The sequence below is a fragment of the Caloenas nicobarica genome, chromosome 6 (genome assembly GCF_036013445.1).
Source record: "Caloenas nicobarica isolate bCalNic1 chromosome 6, bCalNic1.hap1, whole genome shotgun sequence".
Lineage (NCBI taxonomy): Eukaryota > Metazoa > Chordata > Aves > Columbiformes > Columbidae > Caloenas > Caloenas nicobarica.
In genome coordinates this window covers 20,585,988-20,609,181 of record NC_088250.1, presented here as the reverse complement: position 1 = coordinate 20,609,181, position 23,194 = coordinate 20,585,988, and the positions used below count along the sequence as shown (strand labels likewise).

Here is a 23,194-nt window from a genome sequence, read left to right as displayed (position 1 = left end):
AGGCGCGCTGCGGCCCGGGTGGGCGCGGCCGCGGCGCAGCGCGTCGGGAGGCCTCGTCTCTCGGGAAGCAGGGGCCGCGCGGGCCTTTTCCGGCTTCGCCTCACCTCTCGCCGGGCAGGGCGGGGGGTGAGAGAAATCCGGAGCGGGCCCGGGCCCTGCAAGGCTGCTCGGCTCGCCAAGAGCGAGGCAGAAGCGGCGGAGAAAAGTGAGCGTGCCCCGGGGCCCGGCCATGTGCCCGCAGGCAGCCGGCGGCGGCGGGAGGGCCGCCCCCCGAGCCCGCAGCGTCTGCCGCCTCCTCACCCGTAGGGCCCACGGCTTCTATGCCAGAGATGCTGGTGTCGCCCACAGACAAAACCTGGGACTCCTCAGACAGATAATGTGTCAGGTAACAGCGCTGCTCCCTGGCGCTCCTCGGCCGGGGTGCCGCAGAGGCCCCTGCTCACGCCATCCAGCAAGTCTGGGCAGAAAAAAGCTGCAGTTCTGCCGGAGAGAGTTACGAATGGTTATATTTATTTAATGAGGCTCAGACCCAGAGATGTGGAGAGCAGTATGCAGTGGAAAAACTGCAGAACCACTTTTAAATGTAATAATAATGTTAGAAATAGCCTTTTATGATATTTTATATCACTTATTCCCATAAGATGGCTTAATATTTAATACCAATAATAAGTTCATAGTGTTTTAAGGAGCATCAATGTTAAATTTGAATCAAGTTCTCATAACAAAATGAGATAATCAGCAGAGGTCTTCAGGTAAACGTGCCCCTAACGTGTCAGGGAAATTTGCGTTACACAAAAAATAGAAATTAAACCAGTTACAGACTAAAGCGAATTTCATTTTTTTATCAAGATGGTTACTACTCCCTTGCAGTAGTTGATAGAAATGCATTCAAAGTGAGTATGTGGAAGTTAATTGGCAATGGTGTTACATTGAAAATATTTTACTTGGAAGTCAGCTGAACTGTCCACTTACGCAGCTAGATCAATGAGCATGCAAGTTTATTGAAATAGAAATGAGTACATCTGACTTACACAAATTTTGGTAAGACTGGAACCTTTCTTAGTGGTATAGAGCTCCTGATGTCTAATGCACGCAAGAAACTATGTGAGCAGTTTATTCTGTTGACATTTCAGGTGCTTTTTGCAAATAACTGTAAACGCATTTTTCTACCTTTCACGCAAAACACCAACAACAGAATGGAGTCAGATGTTTAGTAAATTCAGTTAGTTACATATAAAAGAATTAGGTGCATATTTACACTTGGGCAAGTTTTGTTCTTGCTCTTAAAAGTTGCCATTAGAGTTTAGTTGCCACTTTTCATTTTAATGCAGGCAACCTAAAGACAAAATATTAATTGTCCGTGCTGTCCATAGTAGCTAGTAAAAAGATCTTTTAATTTCGTTTTTTAAAAAGACAAAATTTCCCTAAAAAAGCTCTTTTGATTTCATTTTTTTAAAAAAATATTTTCCTTCATATATTCAACAGCAAAAGTTCAATTAAATTAAGTTATTAAGCTTCAAATGCCAAATCAAATATTTTGCAAAAGCAAGGTTTGTTACAAAACCCATCACTGTTACAACCACTGTCTGTTACAGGAAAGTACTAAATTCAAGAATGTTTGGACAACTCATTCTGCATCTCCTATTGCCTATGAAAGAGGAAGAATTTACTTGGACAATTACCAGTGCTGTATTAGCAGGTAATAAATTTACAATTTAAAGTTACCCTGGCTTACAGTTTTAACACCGTGATTCTGTTTTAGACATGTCACTAACTTTACTTGTCCCTGTGAATTGAATGGAATTTACTTATGAACAAAAAATTACCAGGTGCATAAATTTTTGTTAAATTACATTCAAATGCTGTTGTGTCTTAATGTGACACCTGTTTTCATGAAGAAAAGTCTGATCTTACTGGTGCAGTATAACTTCAGCTTTCAGAGCACTTTAACATGAGTGGAAGATTATCAGCATTTTATAATTATGCACTAAAAAGTGAAGTGAATGGTAGTTCTGTTGTGATCTGGAAACTAGCAGTGTGCTAAGGAATGTGTCACAAACTATATCCATAAATTCTGCATTAGAGAGGTAAATTATTTTCATGTAAAAGTACAGTGTGCAGAGTGCTTGCTGGTTTTTGTTAATATATTTTGCAGCTCAGTTCTCTGACTGACGTGCTCTCCTGATCTGTGGTGAGCTGCAGAGGCACAGCTTAGGAGGCAGCACAGGGCAGGGTTGAGGTCGGGAAGTCCTGCGCACACCAGGCCCTGTCCTTGTCCCTGTCCTTGTCCCTGTCCTTGCCTGTCCCTCTCCTGAGGGAAGTAGCAGGGACTTGGAGAACTGCATTGCTGAGTAAGTTGTGGTGAGAACAATTTCGAGACAGTGTCATACGATACATAACAGATAAATTACTCTGTCAGTGTAAACCACTGAGAGTTAATTAAATTAATCTATCACAGCAGGGATCTAAATCTACGTACCAGCCTCCTTTTATTCCTGCTGTCTGAATGCTTTCCAGTACTGGGTTAACCTGTCTGGCATCTTTCAGGTTTGTCTTTGTCTCATCCTCACCCTGAGGACAAAACTGCGCACAGTATGAAGCTTTTATGCTACTACTAGGGGGGGTTTTTTTAATGTACATGATGCCACACTTTTATATTATGAAAGGCAACACTGGAAGAGCTTGAGGGGAAGGTTCCAGAATGACTGTTAGTTTCTGGAATATGCTTTCTTTTTACTGTATATCACTAAAGTAAGAATGTTACTATTAAGTTTGTTTTTAGAACAAAAAACAACAACAAAACACACACACCAAAAAACCCACAAAATGTAGAGGTTGGCTTTTAAATATGATGTTATACTAACTATTGCTTATTAGGCCTATTAGAGCAGTTTTAGGTTATATTTACAAAGTAAAAATAAGATGTTTAGATTTCTGACATGCCTAATGGAAAGCAGGATTTACAAAACTGTATGAAATGGCTTGTTGATAATCGTTTACAAAGTGGACTAATGATTAGCAATCATTTTCCTCCAGCATTGCACAAGAGCCAAGAATACTTTATCAAAGGCCAAAGTGTTCTAAGTCAGAAAAAATAGAAGATGCTTTATTATTGGAATGTCCACTGGTAAGATTGCTTTTTACTAGATCATTTTGTGAAAAAAAAAATCTTTCAGTGAAACATATGTAGAATAGAGCATTCTTTCCCTGCAAATTGTTTTCTCAGTGTTTTTATGGAGTTAGGTCATTTAAGGATTGCAACATGTGCTTATTTATTTTGACTGAACATTTAGAGATATACGTCTCTGCATTTCTCAATAGCGCATTCAAATGCTTTTTTGTGAGCTTCTGTGGAAGATATTAAAAACAGTGCCTTTATGCTTATGCAACTAACTCTAATTCCTTATAACAGAAACTGTTTAATTTTTTTCTTTATTTTTTAATTAGCAAAGGCAGTAGATGGGAGTTTTAGTTTTCACCAGATCTATTGACATTAAAAAAAGCAAAGAACCTGAAGACCCATTAAAGCAACTCTGCCCAAAAGCTGTTCTGCTGTTTCTAGCTAATAGATTATATAATTTCCCTCCTCCCTGAGGAGTTTTTCTCTCATCCACTGTCCACAGAGTTTAGGAATATTAGCCCCATTCTTGAAGTGCCTAAAATAAAGCCGTGTGTATACCATTCTGAGCAGTTACTGTCGAGTTACTACTGAATGTCTTATTCTGCAATACTTAAACAATTGTCTCTTCAAGACTGGTATCAGATTGATAAGCGGTTATACTTCATTTTTGCAAGGCAAGGAAATTTTAAGAGGTGTCTTTTCTAGAAAAGGTTACTACCTTGCAAAAAGTGTGACAACAGATTATGTATGTGATAGTCAGATGACTGTTTGGCACAGACATGAGCTTAGAGAACCTGACGTGATTATCAGGCAGCTTTCCACCTTTAGTTTTTGAAGAATGTGTACTAACTTGTTTTCTTGTTACTATGTCAAAATGTTCTATATCCTGGTACAAACCTTTTTCTGATAACCTTTTGTTATGTAGGGGGAAATGCTACCAAGTCCATCAGACTATAAACCTTCCCTGATAGTCCTGACAGTGCAGAACTGGCTTCTACGTCTCTCTGCTGACAGTGGAGAAATACTGGAAAAAATATACCTTGCTGGTTCCTTTTGCAAATTCAGGTATTAAACACTGACTAGGCATTATGTAATTAACAATCATTAGTACTGTACTGGAGAAAGGGAATCATGTTTATTTTAGTACGATCCTATGGCTGACTTCAGTTTTGTTAGTCAAGCACATTACCTGGAGTACTGCTCCCACATGCTGTTTTCTATAGAAGAATTTCATCAGCTTAAGTATTACGGCCTCAAATTTGGTATCAAGTTCCACAAAAGCCACAAAAATAGGCTACTATTGGCTTTTCTCTGACAATTTTATAGCCTTTAATATTGCAATAGCAATGTACCAGGAGAGGACCTTTAAAAGCTGTAAAATAAACTTCATAAAACATAAGAAAAATAGTTTGACATTTTTAACTTGCATTCTTCTCCCTAGGGTAGCCATTTTGCTCTTTAAAAGCAGAACAGTTACTGCTTCTGATAAACTGCATTTTTTTTTTTACTTCTTAGAGTAAATTATTTCCTTTAAGCTGAAGGATAAGAAAGCAGCAATTTGTGGAGGGAAGGAGAAGAATTAAGATAGTGACATTCTCAGTGCTGTGGGTTTTTCGTTATTGCAAACAGCAAACATCTCAGGCACCTCTCCCGAATCAGATACTGAGCAGTTTGCCTGGTCACAGGGATCTGCCTAGTTATAGTAGATTATATTTTATGTGAAGTAGCATTTATTATTACATGGTTTTTAAATGATTAAGATAGGCTTTTCTTGTCACAAATAGGTATCTGAGCTGGGATATTCCTCAAGAGGTAATGGTTGTAAAGTCAGCTCAGAATAAGCTCCCTGCAGCAGCACGGCAGGTAAGTTTGTTGAAAACCTTTGTTGCTCTTAAATTTTTACAAAATCCATTCAAAAAAATTACAAGGACAAAGATGGAGACATTAAGCTTTGTTGCTATGGCAGAAGATGAAGATGTCTTACTGTTAATAAATACCTCAAGTATAATAACTATATTCAGTATTGTTGTTCCTTCCCAGGCAGGTATCCAACAGTCCATATTGTTCTATCTTGCTGTATTCCAAGTTCTGCCTCTTTCATTCATTGGAATGCTAGAAATAAACAAAAAGGTAAGTTAATTCCTCTGTTAATTGTGACCTGTACTGTAGTTGTATAACAAGCATAGTTGAGGCAATTGTCACAGAATTCCAGAAGTCATACTTACAGCTTGTAAAAGCATAGTGCCCTGAAACATTAATTAGCAGTAATGTCCTTCTTGTGTCTGATAGGAGGACTTGGGGTAACATTCTTCATTTCAATGACCAGAAGAGAAAATACAAATGCATTCTGCTATTGGGTTTCTCTTCAACAAGTGCAAGGACTTTAGCCTTTACTTACAGCAATCATAAGAATTAGAGAATCCTAAAGAGTTTGTAGACTTTTCACCTCTTTAAAGAAAGATAGATGTGCTTCTGACCCAGTCCTAGTAATAGTCTATGAATTCTCTATGCAGTTACAAATGTTTCAAACTTGTATTATTATTTATATTGAATGGCAAAATTTAAATATATATCCTGCTTTATCAGTCAAGAGCAAACAACCTTCCTGAGGTCGTTTTGTGGCCTGTTAGTAAGGGTGTATATATTAGGAAACCTCAAGCCAGATGGCAAGTTTTACAGTTCTGGTGAAAAAACATGTCTGTTCTAGGTTAAGAGAGCTCCAGATAAAAGTTACAAATGGAACAGTACAAACACACAGACTCTGGCTTCAAAGCTTTGTGAGCTACAGTCTCATTTGGGATCCAGAGCTATTAGTGGGTTTTAGCTGGTGCTGGGTTGGGTGGAGGCTGTGATTGAGATAGGGCTGGCAAGCAAAGGAATGGGGTTAAACATTTTTCAGGTGGGCCCATGGAAGTTTAGGGGCACTGTGTATTGTTCTGTTCAAAATTAGTATTTAGGACCGAAAAAAATGTTACCAGTATCAAAGGTTTTCTCAACCAGGTTAGGAATGGCAATCTGGGTTCATCATGGTCATAGTAGGCAAAACATCTAAATGAGTACTTCTTCCATTGGCTCGTACTGAGTACTCATCAGAGCAATTGTTACAGCAAGGAATAACGTCAGGGCAGAAATTGGGATTTGAGAATACGCCCAGCAGAGGAAGCAACTAGTGAATGCGGTGCCAAGCCTGATAGAGATCAGTGGAATGTAACTGTTAGATTAGAGTTAGGGTTAGAGTTACTGTTCAAGACTGCAGAATGCAGCTAATGCATCAGGTTTACTGAGATGGTACACCACAGTAAATTCCAAGTTTGGGCTAGCCAAGAAAGAAGGGAGAGTTTAGGTCTGGAAGACTATTAGAGTTGGGGCTGGAAGATGCTGAGACTTAAGCTGAAAAATGTGTTGAGAAAGAGCTATAAGACTAAATAAAAGGCAAGGTCTCAGGAGTAAATGCATCTTTTGGCACCGAACTGATTACAAGATCACTGATAGTGTTAAGATTTAGGAGTATTACAGCTTTTGGTTCTCTTTTTTTTTTTAAAAAAAATTGTTTTAAAGCCTGTTTTAACCCTGTTTTAATTGCTTTTTCATGTAGGGATTCAGATTAAATAAATGAAAACTCTACATTTCCAAGCATCTCTATTAAAAAAAAATTAGGAACTTCATCTTCTGTTATTCATTAAATATCAAGAATGAGTTTGTTGGGTTTTTCTCCGTGGAGATGTGTTAAGCAGTGGCAAAAATGAATACTGCACAATTATTAAAAGGATTAAGTCAGCTCCTTGTGTATGTGTCTAATTTGGATTCAGAGAGGATCCTGTACTCTGTGACAGCTGGATAATGTAGTTGTAGTACAGCTGTACGCAGTCATAGAGCCACGACTAGACTAGTATTTTACCCTAGCAATGAAGAAAGAACATAAGATCTGAAGTCAGTACTTGCAGATTGAGCTGTTAGCTTTGCTTACATTCCTGTGGGATGCGGGGTAATATTCTATTAATGTATGATAATAACTGGGTAACATAATATGAAGATATACTGAGAACTGATTAGAGAATGAATCTACTTGCAGAATATTACTAATTAAACGTTGGGTGTTGTTACTGCAGTGCAAAGTGTTACAGAAACTCAGCAGAACATACTAGTTACAGAAAACATCATGAACTAAAACACTTATCATGGGGTTTGGCCAGAATAAAAAGTTAAAGTCATTGCAAAATTAGAGACATAATGCCAGTGTTTTGCATTGTCTCTTAATTACTTCTTTTCTACTAGAATATTTTTCTCTTCCTTTTTTTTCCAGATATTTGGTAATAGTGTGACAGATGTTGCTGTTTCTAATGGAATCCTGATTGTAATGTATAGCATGGGTCTGGTCAGGCTCTATAACTTCCAGGCCATCTCTGAGCAGGTAATGAAATACAAAATTCTTCAGTCCATACTATTTTGGGGCAACAAATCATAAATACTCATGTAATACCACACAGGTACGTGGGGAATGTGTCAAAGGATAGAGTTCTTTCCTACATCTGTATACAGTCAGAAGATGATAATGGGTGCACTAGAAGAAAATTCTACTCACACCAGATACCGGTGGCAAAACATAAGAGATACAGGGTCAGCCAGGCACTTAGGCACATATAGAAAGGAGCTATGTAAATGCTGGGCCAGGCCGTGCTCTTCTTTACACACCTAGTCTGTAGTTACAGATGAGTATCAAGGCTAGAAGCTGATGGGCATGGAAGATTGATTGATCTGAAACAGAACTGCAGTGAGACTTCTGAGTTTATATTCTTCCAATCAAAAAACAAATGTTAATTCAAAAATAAGACTTCAAGCAGTATCTGACAAGATAAAGAATGCAGTACTAACAGAGCAGTCAAACTAAACAGCATGTAAAAATGCATCACCAAAGCTAAACTGTTCTGTTATTTTAGTTCATGGAACAGCCATTTGATTTGGGACATGAATTCAACTGGAATGGTCAAGTGGGAGTTGTAGGAAAGTATCCATTTGGTCTTCCATGTAACATTAAAATAACAGGTATTTATGATCTTTGTATTATCTTGGCTGGTGGCTTTTATGGATTAATTATTATTTATTTCACACCTAGAAAAAACATTGAAATTATTTACTGTGCTCTAGCTATATTTCTGGGTTTATGTTATAGTAAAAATATGCTTTTCTTTACTTCTAATTACAATCATTAATTAAATAGGACTTACCTAGAAAATTAGTACAGCAACTAAGCTATTTGAAAAACTTCATAAGCAATGCATGAAATGGAAACCCCTTCCTTATTTCTGAGACACAACTGCCCTTGGGAAAGAGGAAGGGTTGGGACTGCTGTTAGTAACACCCAGAAACAGTATACGGTATGTAAGCAAAAGATGTGAGAATGTTTCATCTCACTTGCGGCGGGAATTCAAGGAGACAGAATATAATTTGTCCAAGTTGCATTTTGGTAATACTAAGCTGTCAGAAATGTGCCAGTTTCAATAAAATTAATTCCCGAGAAGAAATTATCTATTAAAAACAACTCTTATGCCTCAAATCATTAACTTCTGAATGTTCTGCTTTATGTAGTGACTTTATTTTTTCTGAAACCAAACAATTATTCCTGTTGGTGCATTTGAGATTAGAATTTGGTGCTGAGACTTTGTTTGAAACTTTTTTTTTTACTTTAAAAATACATTCTCACAAGTTCACACTTGAGTCACTTCCAAAAAAAAATAATGGTAGCTTTCACCAATATCAAATAATGCATGCTTTTATTTATTTAATTTTGAATGTGTCTGTATTAGTTTTTACAGGTGACTGTCCACATAAAAAATGCCTTTGATCTTTATGTTCGCAAACAGTGTCAGAAAATAACAGGCAAACCAAATCAGATTTACATAAACCTGAGGAAATACACAAAGATGAAATACAGACTTACATAGTGAGGGCTTTCAGTTATAATGCAATGTTTTATCAAAACAAAGTGATAGGCTGCTCTAATCGATGTCTTGGGTTCTGCAAAGGGAAACTTCTCAGTTTCTTCCGTGTCTCAGTCTGCAAAACTACAATTTACTGTTAGGGGCCCTGTGGAAATCATGCCGTGGGACCTTTAATAGGAAGCCTATACCAGATTTGTTCTCATGTCTTATATATCATTGGGGTTTTTAGTGGTGAGATTTAAAGCCCATGTACTGGTGAAAATATTTTTGTTGGTGAATCATATTCAAGAGTTTGAGGTTAGGAAGTTATGAACACGTGACAGCCATTTGCCACAGCTGCTTTTTGCAGATAGCTGCATTCCTGTGGGTTTTGAGCTGTTTTCTTTTAAGAATGAGATGGCTGACTGACTGTTCAATGAAATGTAATGCTTCAGTGAGTGAAATGTTAACAGATTCAGAGTTTAAGTTTGTATTTACTATAATTTAACTATGTGCGATTTTCCTGCTTATTTAGTCCTACCCTCCCTACAGAAATTGCCTGAAGGGATGGCAGTTATTACAGTGCTGGTTTTATGGTGTATTAGATAGCCAAGAAGAAGCGTATAGAGATCAAAACTTAGAGGCTACCATGCACCTACCATTTAATTTATAGCTATTGACTGGTAAGGAATTTGATTTTGGTCACAGTAGAAGGTATGGGAAGGTACCTATAAATCTTTGTTATGTCACTTTCTGAAAGGTCCAGAACTTAAAACTGTAGTTTGATTTATTATTAGAGGATATGGTAATTTCATTAAAAAACCACACCAATAAAAAGAAAAACAGAGAGGAAAATACTTTTCTGAGGTTCAGGGGTTTTGGGTGGTTTTTGTTTGGTTGTTGGTTTTTTTCATTTAAACACATACTTGTTAGTGCTGCCAGGAGCAGCTTTATGTTTAGATGGGGCTGGAGAGTTTTAAGGAGGTGAACAAAGAAGCTCAACTGGAGCTGAAGACTGGCAATGCTAGGGAATGGGAATGCTAGGGAAAGGATTTACAAACTGAGAACAGGAGGTGCTGAGCAACAAGAGCAAGTGACACGAAGCAGGAGGGAGGGACTTGAGGCAGCAGAGTCACTCTATCACGGTGATTTAGGTGGCTATGATCTTGCAAATCTTTGCCAAATGAACATAAAAAGAAAGGCATATTTTATCAGCAGCCCATACTGCTTTGTTGAAATACATTTAAAGCTATCATTTAGTCCACCTAACAGAATTTTTGAGGGGCCTTATTTAAAAATAAAATGTTGGTAGGTTAAAATCTTGACTCATTTTTCATTTTCTGACAGATGTTAATATCAGTACGTCCTCTGCTTATGCCTCCATCTTCAATGTTCTCTACATTTTCAGCAGATGCCTCGGTTTTTATAACCTAGATTTTGTTATATCTTGCACAGAATCTCCCATTTCCTTTGTGTTAGTCCAAAAGACAACTAGAAGACAGCCACTTTCCAGCTTGTTGAAAAAACAAAATAAGGAAAAGGGAGAAGCACTATGTAAACATGATTTCTGATGTCATGTGACATCTTAGCACCATTGGTTAGGATCTGGATAATTATCTAGATTAAGCAGGACAAGAACAAGTCAAAATTTGGATAAGACCTCTGGTACACAAAAGTCCGGATAAAAACTTTGTTCTCCTCACAGTAATTCAGCTTGGGTTTTTATATTCTGTCTGTTTAAATGCCCCTTGTAATTTTAGATTTTCTCCACATTTTGTCAATTTTTTTACAGTACTTCTCTGTACTGTTAGAAAGAACTGATCTTTAGTCTAAAATGGATTCAGTTATAGCAGCTGTAGAAATTCCTTTTATTTAGCTTGTTGGTAGAAGTTGCAAACCTCCATGCAGTCCATTTTGTTCAAAGATGCTTCTCATTTAGTACACAGAAGACATGTAGGAGTGGCATATTACATCTGTGTAATTTATCCCAACTGAACTGATAGGAGAACTAGATAACTTTTGCTATTAATTGCAAAAGTTCCTAGATTTTTAGTGATTTTTATGAACTCAGCTACAGATTGCATTCCACACTGTTTTGTTGTATTATGCAAAAGGAGAGGGAATATTCAGATTTAGGAATCTTTCTGCATTTAATAGTGTTCTTTGAGATTACTGCTGTTAGTCTGCTTCCAGTTATTTATCACTATTTTTCCCAGAGAATAGCGACCCTTTTGATATGCTCTTTGCCCATTCATGTGTATGTCCTCACTCATTCAGATGAGCTGGACTAATTTTAATTGTGTGTTACATCTTTGCTTATCCAGCTCATTTGGAATGAAGTAAGTCAAAGGTATCAGCAGAGCAGTTCGGCACGAAGATCTGAGAAGGCAGTAACCTTCCACAGGGAACTGCAGATTGTGCCTGGATGCTAGGTGAGGTAGCATAGATGATGCTAGAAAAAAGATCACAGCCAGTTTCTTTCCATCAGTCTTCAAAAGTTCTGAAGAATTAGTAGCTTTATTGGAATTTAGAATTGTAAGGATCAATGGAATTATGGTTGTTCTGCTACTAATGGTGTCAACATTACTGAATATTTGCAGATACCCCACCTTTGCTATTTGAAGCATCTTCTCTGGAGAATGCATTTCAAATTGGAGGTTATCCTTGGCATTACATCATCACACCTAACAAGAAAAAACATAAAGGAGTCTTCCATATTTGTTCTCTGAAAGACAATGCTTTGGTAATATATTCAGATAGCAGCTTCTCTGAAATGAATGTATATCACGTTTGTCTTCATCTCTTCTTCTGACTGGTGCTCGAGGTTACAATACCCTTGTTTTCCAGTGTGGTGCTCTCACAGGGATCACCCCACAGTGTTACATCTGCTATCCAGTGCAGTCATGTGTAAAATAATTTCTTGGGAATTAGTACTGCTTCTGATGTTTTCTTCATTCCAGTACAATCATAGCACTGTCAGTGCTACACAGCTCTGTATTCTTAGCTTAAGAGTCAATGCTCAAGCCGAATCTCATTACCTGATTCCTTGCATGGTGACATCTTAATGCACTTCAGAGTAGTCAGCCTACCAAATGGCATAACTAAAGAAACACTTCAAGTTTTAAGAAATTGCAGACTAAGTTTCTTTAATGTTTGTAGTTTATGCCTGATTTGTACCTTGTCTCTCTCTGTCTCCCTAGGAATATTATATTACTCAGTTTAATCCCTCTCTCCCCTTAGAAAAATTTTATTACTCAGTTTAATCCAGCATTCCTAATTATTTTTGTTTATATTCATAATGTATTCCTTTGCATGAGCTCTCCATTTCAGCTTTTGTTTTGGATCTGGATTTGCCCTGAAGATGCTTTTGTAATACAAAGAGCTTCCAGGCCTTTTAGTTCTTCACTAAAAAACTTCACATCTGTAAATGTCCTCATCTCTTTTATCAGCCTGATCAAATCAGTGATCCCCCTCCTATATCTTATTTTCAAAACAGATCTTCCACAACCATAGCTGAAGATAATTTTGATTCCAAGAGACATATACAATCCTTTCTCACCTAGCTTTTCCTGTGTGGGTTCATACATTTGAAAGTTTGAATGATCAGGGTCAGCTAAATTTACAACAAAACCCCAAGATTTTGACCAGCTAGCAGCTGAAATCACAAGCTGTCCCAGGCTTACGCACTTCACAAATATTTGCACAAAAGAGGCTGAGCGTGAAGTTTGAAGCTCAAGTCAAAGTTTGTGCTAATGCTTTTCTCATGTCTTGACACATCTCGTGTCTTTGGCACTCAAATTGCCGGAACTGTTGTTGCAGAGTGTAGGATAAATCTTCATTTTGCTTAGTTTCAGGAGAGGTAGGACCACGTATAGCTGTGGTACAATGTCATTGCTTATTACATATTTTAAAAGTTGAAACTGTTTCATGGAATATCTTGAGAATTGGAACTGAGTCTTGTGGTTGTTGTTGTTCCAATGCCATCTTGTCATGATTAGGAGTAATACTTAAAAATCTTCAGAGGTATCTGGAGAGGAGCTCAGTACTTCCTCCTTATTAGATCTGTGAGACTTTCAAAATACTAATATCCTAAGTTTTCCCTTCCTTCTTCAGGCAAAAAATGGCATACAGGATATGAAATGCTGTTCACTGGAGCCTGATTGGATATATTTCCATCCAGATATGTCAGGTAGAATAATCCACGTGGGACCAAATTTGATAAAGTATGAGCATTTTTTTCTCAAATCTTATTTTCATTAAAGGAGAAGTTGTATAACTGCATAAATTCAGTAGTTTGACAATTTGCAGGCCAAAACGCTCATCATGCCCTAGAAACTGTAAAATTTATTGATTTGTCAGAATCGGAAGTTCTTGTATAAACATCTTGAGGTATAAATGTGAGCAGTGACAGGTGACACTAGATTTTGATATGAAAAATGTTCAAGGACCACTGCATTAAATTTTTACTGATAAACATAAATTACAAAAATAATTTATTTCCATTTCATTTATTTCTGATGTTTTATTATAATACACCTGATTTTTTTAAATTATAAATATAGCACTGGTGTACCGCGTGGGTTAGAATACATTGCTTATTTTGTAATTTCTGTTTCTTTCATAGAGTCTTGAAGCTTAAAGAAGTTAAAAATAATACAGATCAAACAGAGGTTGCAGAAGATTTTACAATTGTGGCCAACAGAGAAAACTGTGTGAGTTTATTGTCTGAGATCACAAGGGATGATTTTGAGCAATACATAAGGGGTTTGCGTATGTGAGTAATCACTGTGTTTTATGGGCTTACTTCAAAGTTCATTGAAAGACATTCTGTGTCTTCGTTGTACTTTATGAAAAAAAACTTTGAAAACACTTTCAGGATAGCTTTTGAAATTTCCAGCCATTTCTTTAGTTTTCAGCATTGTTTATCGTGTGCAGTATAACCATGTATCACTGATACAAAATATAAAACGTACTTAAAAGATGGTGACAGATTTCCTTCAAAAGAAGGTGCCGCCAAGTGATAATTGCATGCGGCTCTGGTGCTCAGGTAAGTTGATCACACAAATGCTGGAAATGTTTCAAGTCTCTCATAACTTAGGAGTAAGTCTTCATAAGACAACAAATACATTACGTCCAAAAGTCTCATTCTTTTCTTGGCCATGTATATCTGTTGCTCCCTTGTGACAAGTTTGGCATTCATCTAACCCTTGGTGAGCCAAACCAGTGCACTAAAATAATAGAATAGTAACCCAGCAGGAACGGTGAGTACTTTCCTGCTTGCTTGGTGAGCTGACTTGGAGCTGGAACAGAACAGAACTTTATCACCAGTGGGTCAGAAGAGTGCAGAACCAAGTGGCAAGGGGATGATCAGACCTTCCTCACAGAAATGTGCTGTTAAAGCATCTCCATTGTTTCATGAAGTCTTTTGTGATAAAAAATCACAATTTAAATGTCAAAAAGGTTAAAGACCACACTCGTGAAGAAAAATTTTTGGTAGTGTCTGGAGCTGTCATTATCCTTCAGCATACAAAGTTATGTCTTACATAAAAGCAAGTTTTTTAATTCATGAGTACTGTAAAGTTCCTAGAAATTAATGATACTAATTCTGAAGCTTCTGCAGAAGAAAAGTTTGTGTATTAAAAACTTACACTAATTCAGGAATAAAACTGCCATTGAATTCAGAACGGATAAGCTTTCTCATCTAATGACGTGCCATGCTTTTTTTTTTTTTTTTTAGAGTTTGTTTAGATAACTTCCGTTGCAATAAGAGCAAAGAAATAGGAGTTCTAGTCCTGTCTGTGCTATGCCTTTTCCTTTTGGCTTCCATTAAGACAATGATAGCCCAGTTTTGAATGTTTCTGGTGTTAATGAAGCCCAGTGGGGTGGTGACTTAGCTGCCTTAATTCTCATTCCAGTGCCTTGGCTCCAGTCACTTCTAGTCTAAAAATGATGGTAGCTGAGAACCTTTGCCACTTCTATGGGGCTGAGAACCTCTGAATATAAGTAAACATCAGTAATATCTCAACTAAAGCCACCAAGTTCATGAGCCCTTGTAAAGAAGAGATAGCAGCGCTAGGGCCATTCATAGCTAATGATTAAAACAAGATCAGAGGGATTAAAACAAGGTCAGAAAGAGAAAGACTTGAAATAGATACGTTGCCAAATAGATAGGAAGCAACTAAAATGCTCCGAAGTCTAGAGCCACTTTTTTCTTTTTCTCCAAAGGTGAACAACACTGTGACTGTAACAGCTTCTGGTCGAGTGGTGAAAAAGCGTTTTAACTTGCTGGATGACGACCCAGAACAAGAGGTAACTGATGTAGTGAGCAGTTCATGGATTATGTAAGATGTGTAACTTGCCAGAGGTTGTTCTTGTTTCAGGTGCGGTGGCTGTAACCATTAGCTGTGTTAATCTTTGGGTTCTTTATTTCTCTTCCATGGCTGTCTTTGTCTTCTTAACTTCTCAGTACTTCATTTCACCTCTCTGTCATCTTTTCTCCTAGGCTGACATTTGTGCTTTGGATAGTCTCTTTCTTTTAAGAACTGATCTTATGCCCCATGATACCATCATAACTCTGTGCGACTTCAGTGACACAGAAATGAGATGTTAATGTGAAAAAACATTACTCTTCTCTCCATTCAAACATCTCCTTTAAACATTTCTTATAAAGCATTTTAAGAAATGAAAGAAGCATATTTATTTTTTACTCTGCTTTAGGTTCCTCTAGTCTTTGATATAGTATCTCTAAACTATATTTTTGTCTCCCGATTACTTTGATGAGATTGCAGGATAAGCTATTTAACGCTTTTCCTTGAAGTAACTGCTGCTGGAGAGTGAAAACTCCACACGCCTAGGTGTTGAGTCTTCAAGATGTTATGAAGAATATTTTTTAGCTCTCTATCTAGAACTGGAGCTGTAATTGACATAAGCACAACAGTTAAATTCATCAGTTTCTGGCAGCCATTTTTATTTTTTTCAGAGGAAACAGATTTTACTATGGTAAAAATACACGATGGTGCAATATAGTTCTTAAGGTCTGCAGTTCATTTCTGTCCACTTCTCTTTTTTAAACAATAAAAATCAGAGTCTGCACACTATTTTTTTTCTTGCTATTACACTTGATTTGTGATTCCAGTAGATGTTATGCCGTTATGGAAGAAAAAGACTGGCTTGAATTTAAAGAGTATGTTACCAGGTTAATGACAGTGAGATAAAGGCAATTAAGGCAGTTCAGAATCTTCACCTTTTGGTCTCAGTTCTTCACTTTGTGGAGTGAGAGCAAGCTCTGAACAGAGGTGTTCTTGTGAATGGAATTACCCTAATATACCCATCCCTTCAACACCAGTAGTGGTTTTAAGCTATACTGTCTCTAACATGTCTGCTTCAAGAGAGGGCATGGAGTTTAAATATGTTTCTTCTGCCACTTTCAAAGTACTTTTTCTCTTTCCTATATGATATATATATAATATATGTAGTTTCAGGTTAGGATTGTTCAGAATATCGCTTTCTTGTCTTAAGGAATTTTGCTGAAATATATTGGACAACTTGTGTTGGAAAAGATTCCTGTTGAGTATCAGTCTGGCACAGTTTTCTTTATCAGACCCGAAGACTTAAGGACTACAAGTTTTCCAATTCTGCTTTCACCTGAAAGAAAGAGAGCTACGCAGTTTTGTGAATTTATGTTTGATTTGTAAACTTGAGGTTTTGTTTTTCCTAAGACATTCAAAATTGTGGACTATGAAGATGAATTGGATTTGTTATCCACTGTGGCAGTTACTCAAATAGGAGCTGATGGAAGAGCTCACCTTGACTTTCACTGCAATGAACATGGGATTCTACTTAAGAGTATTCCATTACTGGAGTCCTGGGATGTGGTAAGGAGAATTCATATCTTTTTTTACACTAACACTTCCCCATAACCTTTCACCTACCATTTTTATTCAGATTTGAAGCAGATCTACAAATAGTGTTGCCAAGTGCTATGGATGAGATTTGAACAAAATAATAATCATAACTCAAAAATGTTAAGTATTCCATCAGACAGTAGTTCGTTTATCTGAAAATCTCCATAATTTGAAATTAAGGGAGTTTTTTTGTTTGTTGACTCATTTGTCTCTCTTTTTTTGGCTAGGGAGGGGTTGTGCTTAGTTATTTCTGAAGTATTTATCAACTTGAATAGCCACCCTCTGGCTAGTTACATCAGCTTAATTTTACAACTTGTAAATAGTCTCACTAGCTTAACTTGAACTACTCATGTGTTGAATTAAGCATGGACCTCACTGTGTATATATTTGGAGAGCTGGAATGGGCTGTTCATACAGTCCAAGTTGAGGTGGACATCCAAATCAGATTATCTGAAATATTCAGCAGCTTTGGCACCTCTTTTATCATTGACTGCATAGGCAACTTAAGATCTTAAATGAGATGCTTTGAATTGCACTTAGACTCCTAAAATAGGCCTATGGGAAACCTCTCAAAGTTTTGAAATTCTGTCTTTTATCTGGAAGAGCCATCAGCGTGTATCCACACAAAATTCCTCTCTAATCACAGAGGTCACCAATGTTAAATATTTTTTGTTCCTGAAGGAAAATGGTACAGGCATTAGCAAATGATGGAAATGGAGACTGCAATCAGAATTTTTTTTCTCATTTCAGACTTACAGTCATGAAGTTTACGTTGACAAAGACCTTGTATTACATATAGAACAGAAGCCTAACAGGAGGTTCAGTTGTTACGTTTACCAAATGGTCTGCGATACTGCAAAAGATGATGAATGTTCAAGCCATGAAAAAACAGAAAGAGTATTTTGCAAAAAAGGAGGGAGAATTTTTGAATATATTTAAGACATAAACAAAAACTACAGAGACTTCAATTTGGATGTTATTTAATGACTTCATACATATGATGAGGTTTTATTTCTTTTTTCTGTGTGACATTGTACACTTGTCTGTAGTCCATAATGGCTTCTCATATATTCATCAGTTCATCATTAACGTGAGATGCGCAATTTATTGCTTCTCTTCAGCAACTGGATTGAAATGCTGAACATCAAGGAGAAAGATGCAGACTTACTGATCATGTACCATCTTATGTAGTTTTACCTATGCAACTTTAATACAGACTGTTAATTTTTAAAAGTATGTAAAAATGTATATACATGTAACTGTCATACTACAGATTTTGTATGTAGTAAGACAATGGTAGAGTTGCCATTAAGCCACTTAGCAAAATCCTTCTGTTTGTTTTGTGTGAGAAATAAAATCACTCAGGTTTTCTGGATGTGTTTGTTTTGGTTTAAAAAGAAGTATGAATAAATTATATATTTTTACTGCCTTTTAAATATATCTCTATATATATAACCAAGCAGTTCTCTGGTTGTTCCTGTGTCACGAGTTGTTCGGTCTGAGCCAAAGCTCTGAGACACTCAGCCAGATCACCGTGTGCAGCTGGTCTGATGCACGGGAGTTCCATGTGGTATATGCAGATTCTGCAGAGTGCAAGCTTTCATTTTAATTTAAAAAACACCCACAACAACAAAACACAGGCTCTAGGCTTCATGGTGATACAGGGTGCTTCTAAATGCAAACCAAAGATGCGCTCAGGAGAGTAGCTCTTGGAGGGATGGCCAACATCTGATTGCTCACTACTACCACCATTATCATGAGCAGGATAATTCTAAACATAAATATTTATTTTCACTGCAAGCTTTACTAATGAAGTGTATATCATTCTAGCTGATGCAACAATGAAGAGCTCTAGAAGAATTATAAAAACTATCTGGTTTGAGTTTTTATAAATAAGTGTAATGCAAAAGAAAAAATACAGTTGTGGAAAGGACAACACAAAAAGATGGAAGAAAGTAATGAAACAACAGTCAAAGAGCAGCAAGACCACTCTAATTCCACCCTTGCTTCAATAAGTTTTCACTTACTATCCAGGAAAGAGCACCTGTCTATTATCTGCTACCATATGATATGGGTAGAAACTAATATGAATCTATACTCTTAGGCAGAAGATCCAGCTCTTAAGCAGATATTGATATTTTATGCTCATTTCTTTTTGAATTATTAAAGCAATTCCTCCCAGAGCAAGACATGTAAACTTCATCATTTATTAAATAGTGCAAGTACTGCTTATCAAAAGTTTGCTATACGTTCCAGTGACTGTTTAAGTTATTGCAGATTTTTGCAGTGATATTCTGCTAAATCAGTGTCAATCTTTTGAAAAATGCAGCAATTTGTAATGACCAAAAGGCAGCCCAGACTTCCATTTATTTTATATAAGAAATTCTGAGAGACTAAATACCCAGTGTGTTGCTGCCCTACAAATAATGGCAAATGTTCCATCCTGGAAGGTCACACATAGACATTTTCATTCAGAAACAGGAGAGCTGTTTCTGTTTCTTTTAAAACCTTGAAAGCTATTTAAGGACATAGAACCCAGAATGACTAGCCCTGAACACTTGCTGTGAGTGTATTCACAACCCGACTTATAAACAGGCTGGGACACACCAGAGAAGCAGAACCACTTTAAATGCTCATGGGTTGTGCTTTCCAAGCTGTGAACAGCAGTTTTGCCTTCTGTACCTACACAGAGCCCCAGAAAATTCTAAAAATAAACTTATATTTGAACAGGAGGAAAATCCTGACCACAAACCAGTAGTTTTTTACAGTGTTAAAAATAATCCTGTATCTGAATCAAACACAAATACCCACATGCTTGCTGGCAGGCCACCTGAATCAACACCTTTTATTTCAAGTTAAATTTTGAAACAAAACCCATCCACCAGAAAAATCTAGTATACTTTATTTTCCATGGGGATTTCATATGTAAGCATTTGTTGGTAACTGTTGCTAGCAGGGCTGTACTATTGTGCAGCATCAAATTGAGATGAAATTTGAATAAATGCATTAGATCTGACCTGTAGACATAGAGTTTGATGTCCATGTATGATGACTCCAGAGCACTTACCTTTTCTCTTTTTCATAATGTAAATTAGGTACTTGGAAATCTCTTACACAATCTGAGTAATTCTGTATACTAAAGAATAACAGTATTTGTAAAGTGGAGAAATTCTGAGGATACTCATGTGGTTTCCATTACAGAGCAAAAAATATTCTTGTGCACATGCCCAGCATAATTATCTCTGCAAGCACCGAAGTGTGACATTAGTACAAAAAAACCAGAAACAAAATTGCTTTGAAAAACCAGAAGTAACTCCTTCAAATGTAGTTTATTTTCCATTTATAAATTCAGAAACTGAGATGAATAAAATACAGAAGACAAAAATATTCTTCACTTTTCACAGGCAGTAGCTAACTGTGTTATGGTCAGGAAACCCATTTACTGCTAGCTTTCTGTTTTACAAAAATCAGACTAAGGAACTATTAGTGTGAAATTCTGAATTCCCTTACTCCTGTGTATATTGGGGTGCTTACCCCTCACTCCATGGCTTCCAGCATCTGTAGATAAAGCCTCAAGTAATTAGATCAAACGCAGCCTCAAGTAACTGGATCAAGTGCATACTAAAAGATTGAAGCTGAAAAGCTCATGCTTCCATTATTTTCACTAGCACTAGATGCCCAAGGAAAAAAGAATATATGTATATATATGTATATATACACATATATAAATGTAAATATATGAACATGAGGAAAGATTCTCAAATGTCTATTTCAAACATAGAATTGAAAGGATCTTAGCCACTTTTGCCAACATTCCCAATCAGGTAACTTCACCCAAACTATCTGCATTTTCAGTGTAGATAAATGTTTCTTTATTCTTTTTTTCTGGATCCGTCCCATTACTTTAACAGCACAGTTTCTTGCTCATTTTATTCTCATTTTGTCTTTTTCTCTTGTTATTGAGAAAAATGCCATCTATATTACTTAGCAGTAACTCTAGACTGCTAAAAACTCACCAGCAAGAAACCTGTGACAGCTATCCCACACAATGGAACAGCTAATGAACAAATTAATTTGCTTCCCAGTTATGATGAAGATTGCTATCAGGAATACCTGCTAGAAAGGACACCCGTATGGAGTGGGATGTAGAGTGGGTGTTTTCTTGAAGAACTGTTGTGAGGAGCTGCCACCAGCTGCTTAAAGCTGTTTCTGGGCACTCTGCCTGCGAAAGGGAAAATGTTGGTTACTAAACCTGAAGTGAAACCCAACATGAATTCACTCGTCCGTGATCTTTTTACTTTAGTAAGTAACTTTACTTTGGTAAGTAAAAAGGTCATGGACGAGTGAATTCATGTTGGGTTTCACTTCAGGTTGGTTGATACCAGCTTTGTGCTCTTGCCAGGATATTCAAAACCTAAATGATAACAGCGAAAAAGAGGAAGAAGTAGGCAAAATCTTGTTTTCTAAGGCTGAACCACAAAATAATTCATGGAACAGCAACTGACTTCTTTCATAACTGCCAAGTATAGACGCAGTCATCAATAAAAACCCTTTAAATAACTTTTTGTCTGGAAGGTGTGTGAATGGATCTTATACATACGTAGCAATTCCTCACTAGTAAGAATTGCATAGCATGTGGGAATCATTTCTGAACCTTTTCTTTATCTCCACAAACTGGAGAAATTTAACTAGTCCCTGCTAAAACAAAGAATTCAGACACTTCCTGCAAAAACGTTACTTTTGAAGAACAGATAGTAATTGTCAACTAGCCCTGTTCATAGTTGAAGAAAGTCTTTGTGTATCAACATGAATTCCAGGTGTCTCTCCTGATACTCAGACTCAATAGGTTATGAGTACTAAAAGAAGGAAACAAGTATTCCAGTATTTCAAATCAATGTTGGATATACTTAAGGGAACATATTTTTTTTCTTTTTTTTGCAGCTATTTCACAATCTTAGATTTTCAGACAGGACCACTTGAAGTTTTCTGGTTGCTAGACTTGGCATTTATGCAACTATACTTTAGTATTTATTTCTGCTTTACTAAAGTTACAAAATTATGATCAAAATAACCATCAGGAGCTCCAAAAGAATCTTCTGTCAAGGCATTCTAATATTTATAGATTAAATAAATTTCAAGTAGTCAAACTGCATTAAAATGAACTGCAAACATAGCTTGTGGAGTTGGGGGGGGTAGGTGTTTTTTGGGGTGGTTTTGTTTGTTTGTTTAATAAAAGGAACTAAGTATCTTAGCAGAAGGAAGAGCTACCCTCATCCAATTGTTAAGAATTGCTTTGCTTGGTGTAGATTAACAACTCATTCAGTAAACTGGGAGTACAAATGCCTTATTCCTGCTTGAGTGGGGAAGGAATATTGTGTTTTTAGGAATATTAAATTTTTAGGGAAGAGATAAAGGAAAAATGGAAAGGAAAACTAAAGTTCACTGGAATTACTCCGTGGAGTGGCTTGAGAGCTCTGGCTTACTTGAGATGCTGCAGGAGAAACAATGCATTCTGTGTGACACACAGGACTGCAGACCCCAGGAACAGCTGCTGGCCAGAAGCCAGAGGGGAAAATTATTCTGTTAATATGTTTATTTGGATACTCCACATTCGGACTCATTCACTGGAGGTTTTCCTGTTTTTCCTCTGGATCTGCAGTTAGCCTCAACTGCCTCTAACACAGAACTCGAGCATGGCTGCAGCGCATTTCCATGCTCTGGGGCAGAGACCTAGGAAACTCCCAACTGTTGACACCAGCATATAAACAAATTATAAGCATTTATTTTGTGGACCAAAGTGGCATACTTCCAGCATTTCTACTTCAACAAAATAACTTTCTTTTTTTTTTTTTTTCCACTTCACCATGATGTCTCAATGATCAGCTATCTGGACAGAGAAGCAAAAATGGGATGCCGGAAGAGCCACCCCTACCTTTATTTGTATTTAATAAATGTAGGAGGAATTTCCCAGTCAATGCCTAGGGACCGAAAAGATAGGAAGGCCTGGCTTCTCTTGGTAAGATTTGCTTTGAGTATAGAAAGAGCTCACATCCTGTCTTTCTCTTGTCACCGAGTATATATTCACTGACAAGACTCCTGAGCAGTGGGGAAGAAAATGAGAAAGCGCAAGCCAAATAAAAGTACAAGCAGTAAATTTTATAATCTTCCTTTGGCAGTTCTAACCACTGCTCCATGGTTCCACTATTTTCAAGAATTTTTACAAAATATTTTAAATTATTAGAAAAATCTTT

General features: G+C 37.0%; 1 protein-coding gene and 1 long non-coding RNA gene across 3 annotated transcripts in view; one reads left to right on the top strand and one right to left on the bottom strand.

Moving 5' to 3' along the window:
• Positions 1–19: 19 nt before the first annotated feature.
• On the top strand, positions 20–18,310 carry DCAF17 (DDB1 and CUL4 associated factor 17). Of its 2 annotated transcripts, XM_065638157.1 has the most exons (14): positions 20–385; positions 1,596–1,699; positions 3,037–3,127; positions 4,047–4,186; positions 4,906–4,984; positions 5,162–5,251; positions 7,425–7,532; positions 8,059–8,164; positions 11,640–11,782; positions 13,153–13,262; positions 13,664–13,751; positions 15,265–15,348; positions 16,758–16,913; positions 17,694–18,310. In XM_065638157.1, exons 1-14 carry the CDS (start codon positions 230–232, stop codon positions 17,880–17,882), a joined length of 1,644 nt encoding a protein of 547 aa, XP_065494229.1. In that variant the 5' UTR covers positions 20–229; the 3' UTR covers positions 17,883–18,310. The 2 variants fall into 2 exon arrangements, with proteins under 2 accessions (XP_065494229.1, XP_065494230.1); XM_065638158.1 differs by lacking the exons at positions 8,059–8,164; positions 11,640–11,782.
• LOC135990460 (uncharacterized) overlaps positions 1,099–23,194 on the bottom strand; it is a 55,021-nt gene continuing 32,925 nt past the window's right edge. Inside the window, exons 3-4 of the long non-coding RNA XR_010606413.1 lie at positions 21,057–21,165; positions 1,099–5,233 (exon numbers count right to left, since the gene is read on the bottom strand). This is a non-coding gene — a long non-coding RNA (uncharacterized LOC135990460). The remainder of the gene's footprint in view (positions 5,234–21,056; positions 21,166–23,194) is intronic.

Coding starts and splice junctions, on each gene's coding strand:
- DCAF17 (XM_065638157.1), top strand. CDS start 230: ATGTGCCCGCAGGCAGCCGGCGGCGGCGGGAGGGCCGCCCCCCGAGCC. Junction 4,985..5,161: donor TCCCTGCAGCAGCACGGCAG/GTAAGTTTGTTG, acceptor GTTCCTTCCCAG/GCAGGTATCCAACAGTCCAT. Junction 5,252..7,424: donor TGCTAGAAATAAACAAAAAG/GTAAGTTAATTC, acceptor TTTTTTTTCCAG/ATATTTGGTAATAGTGTGAC.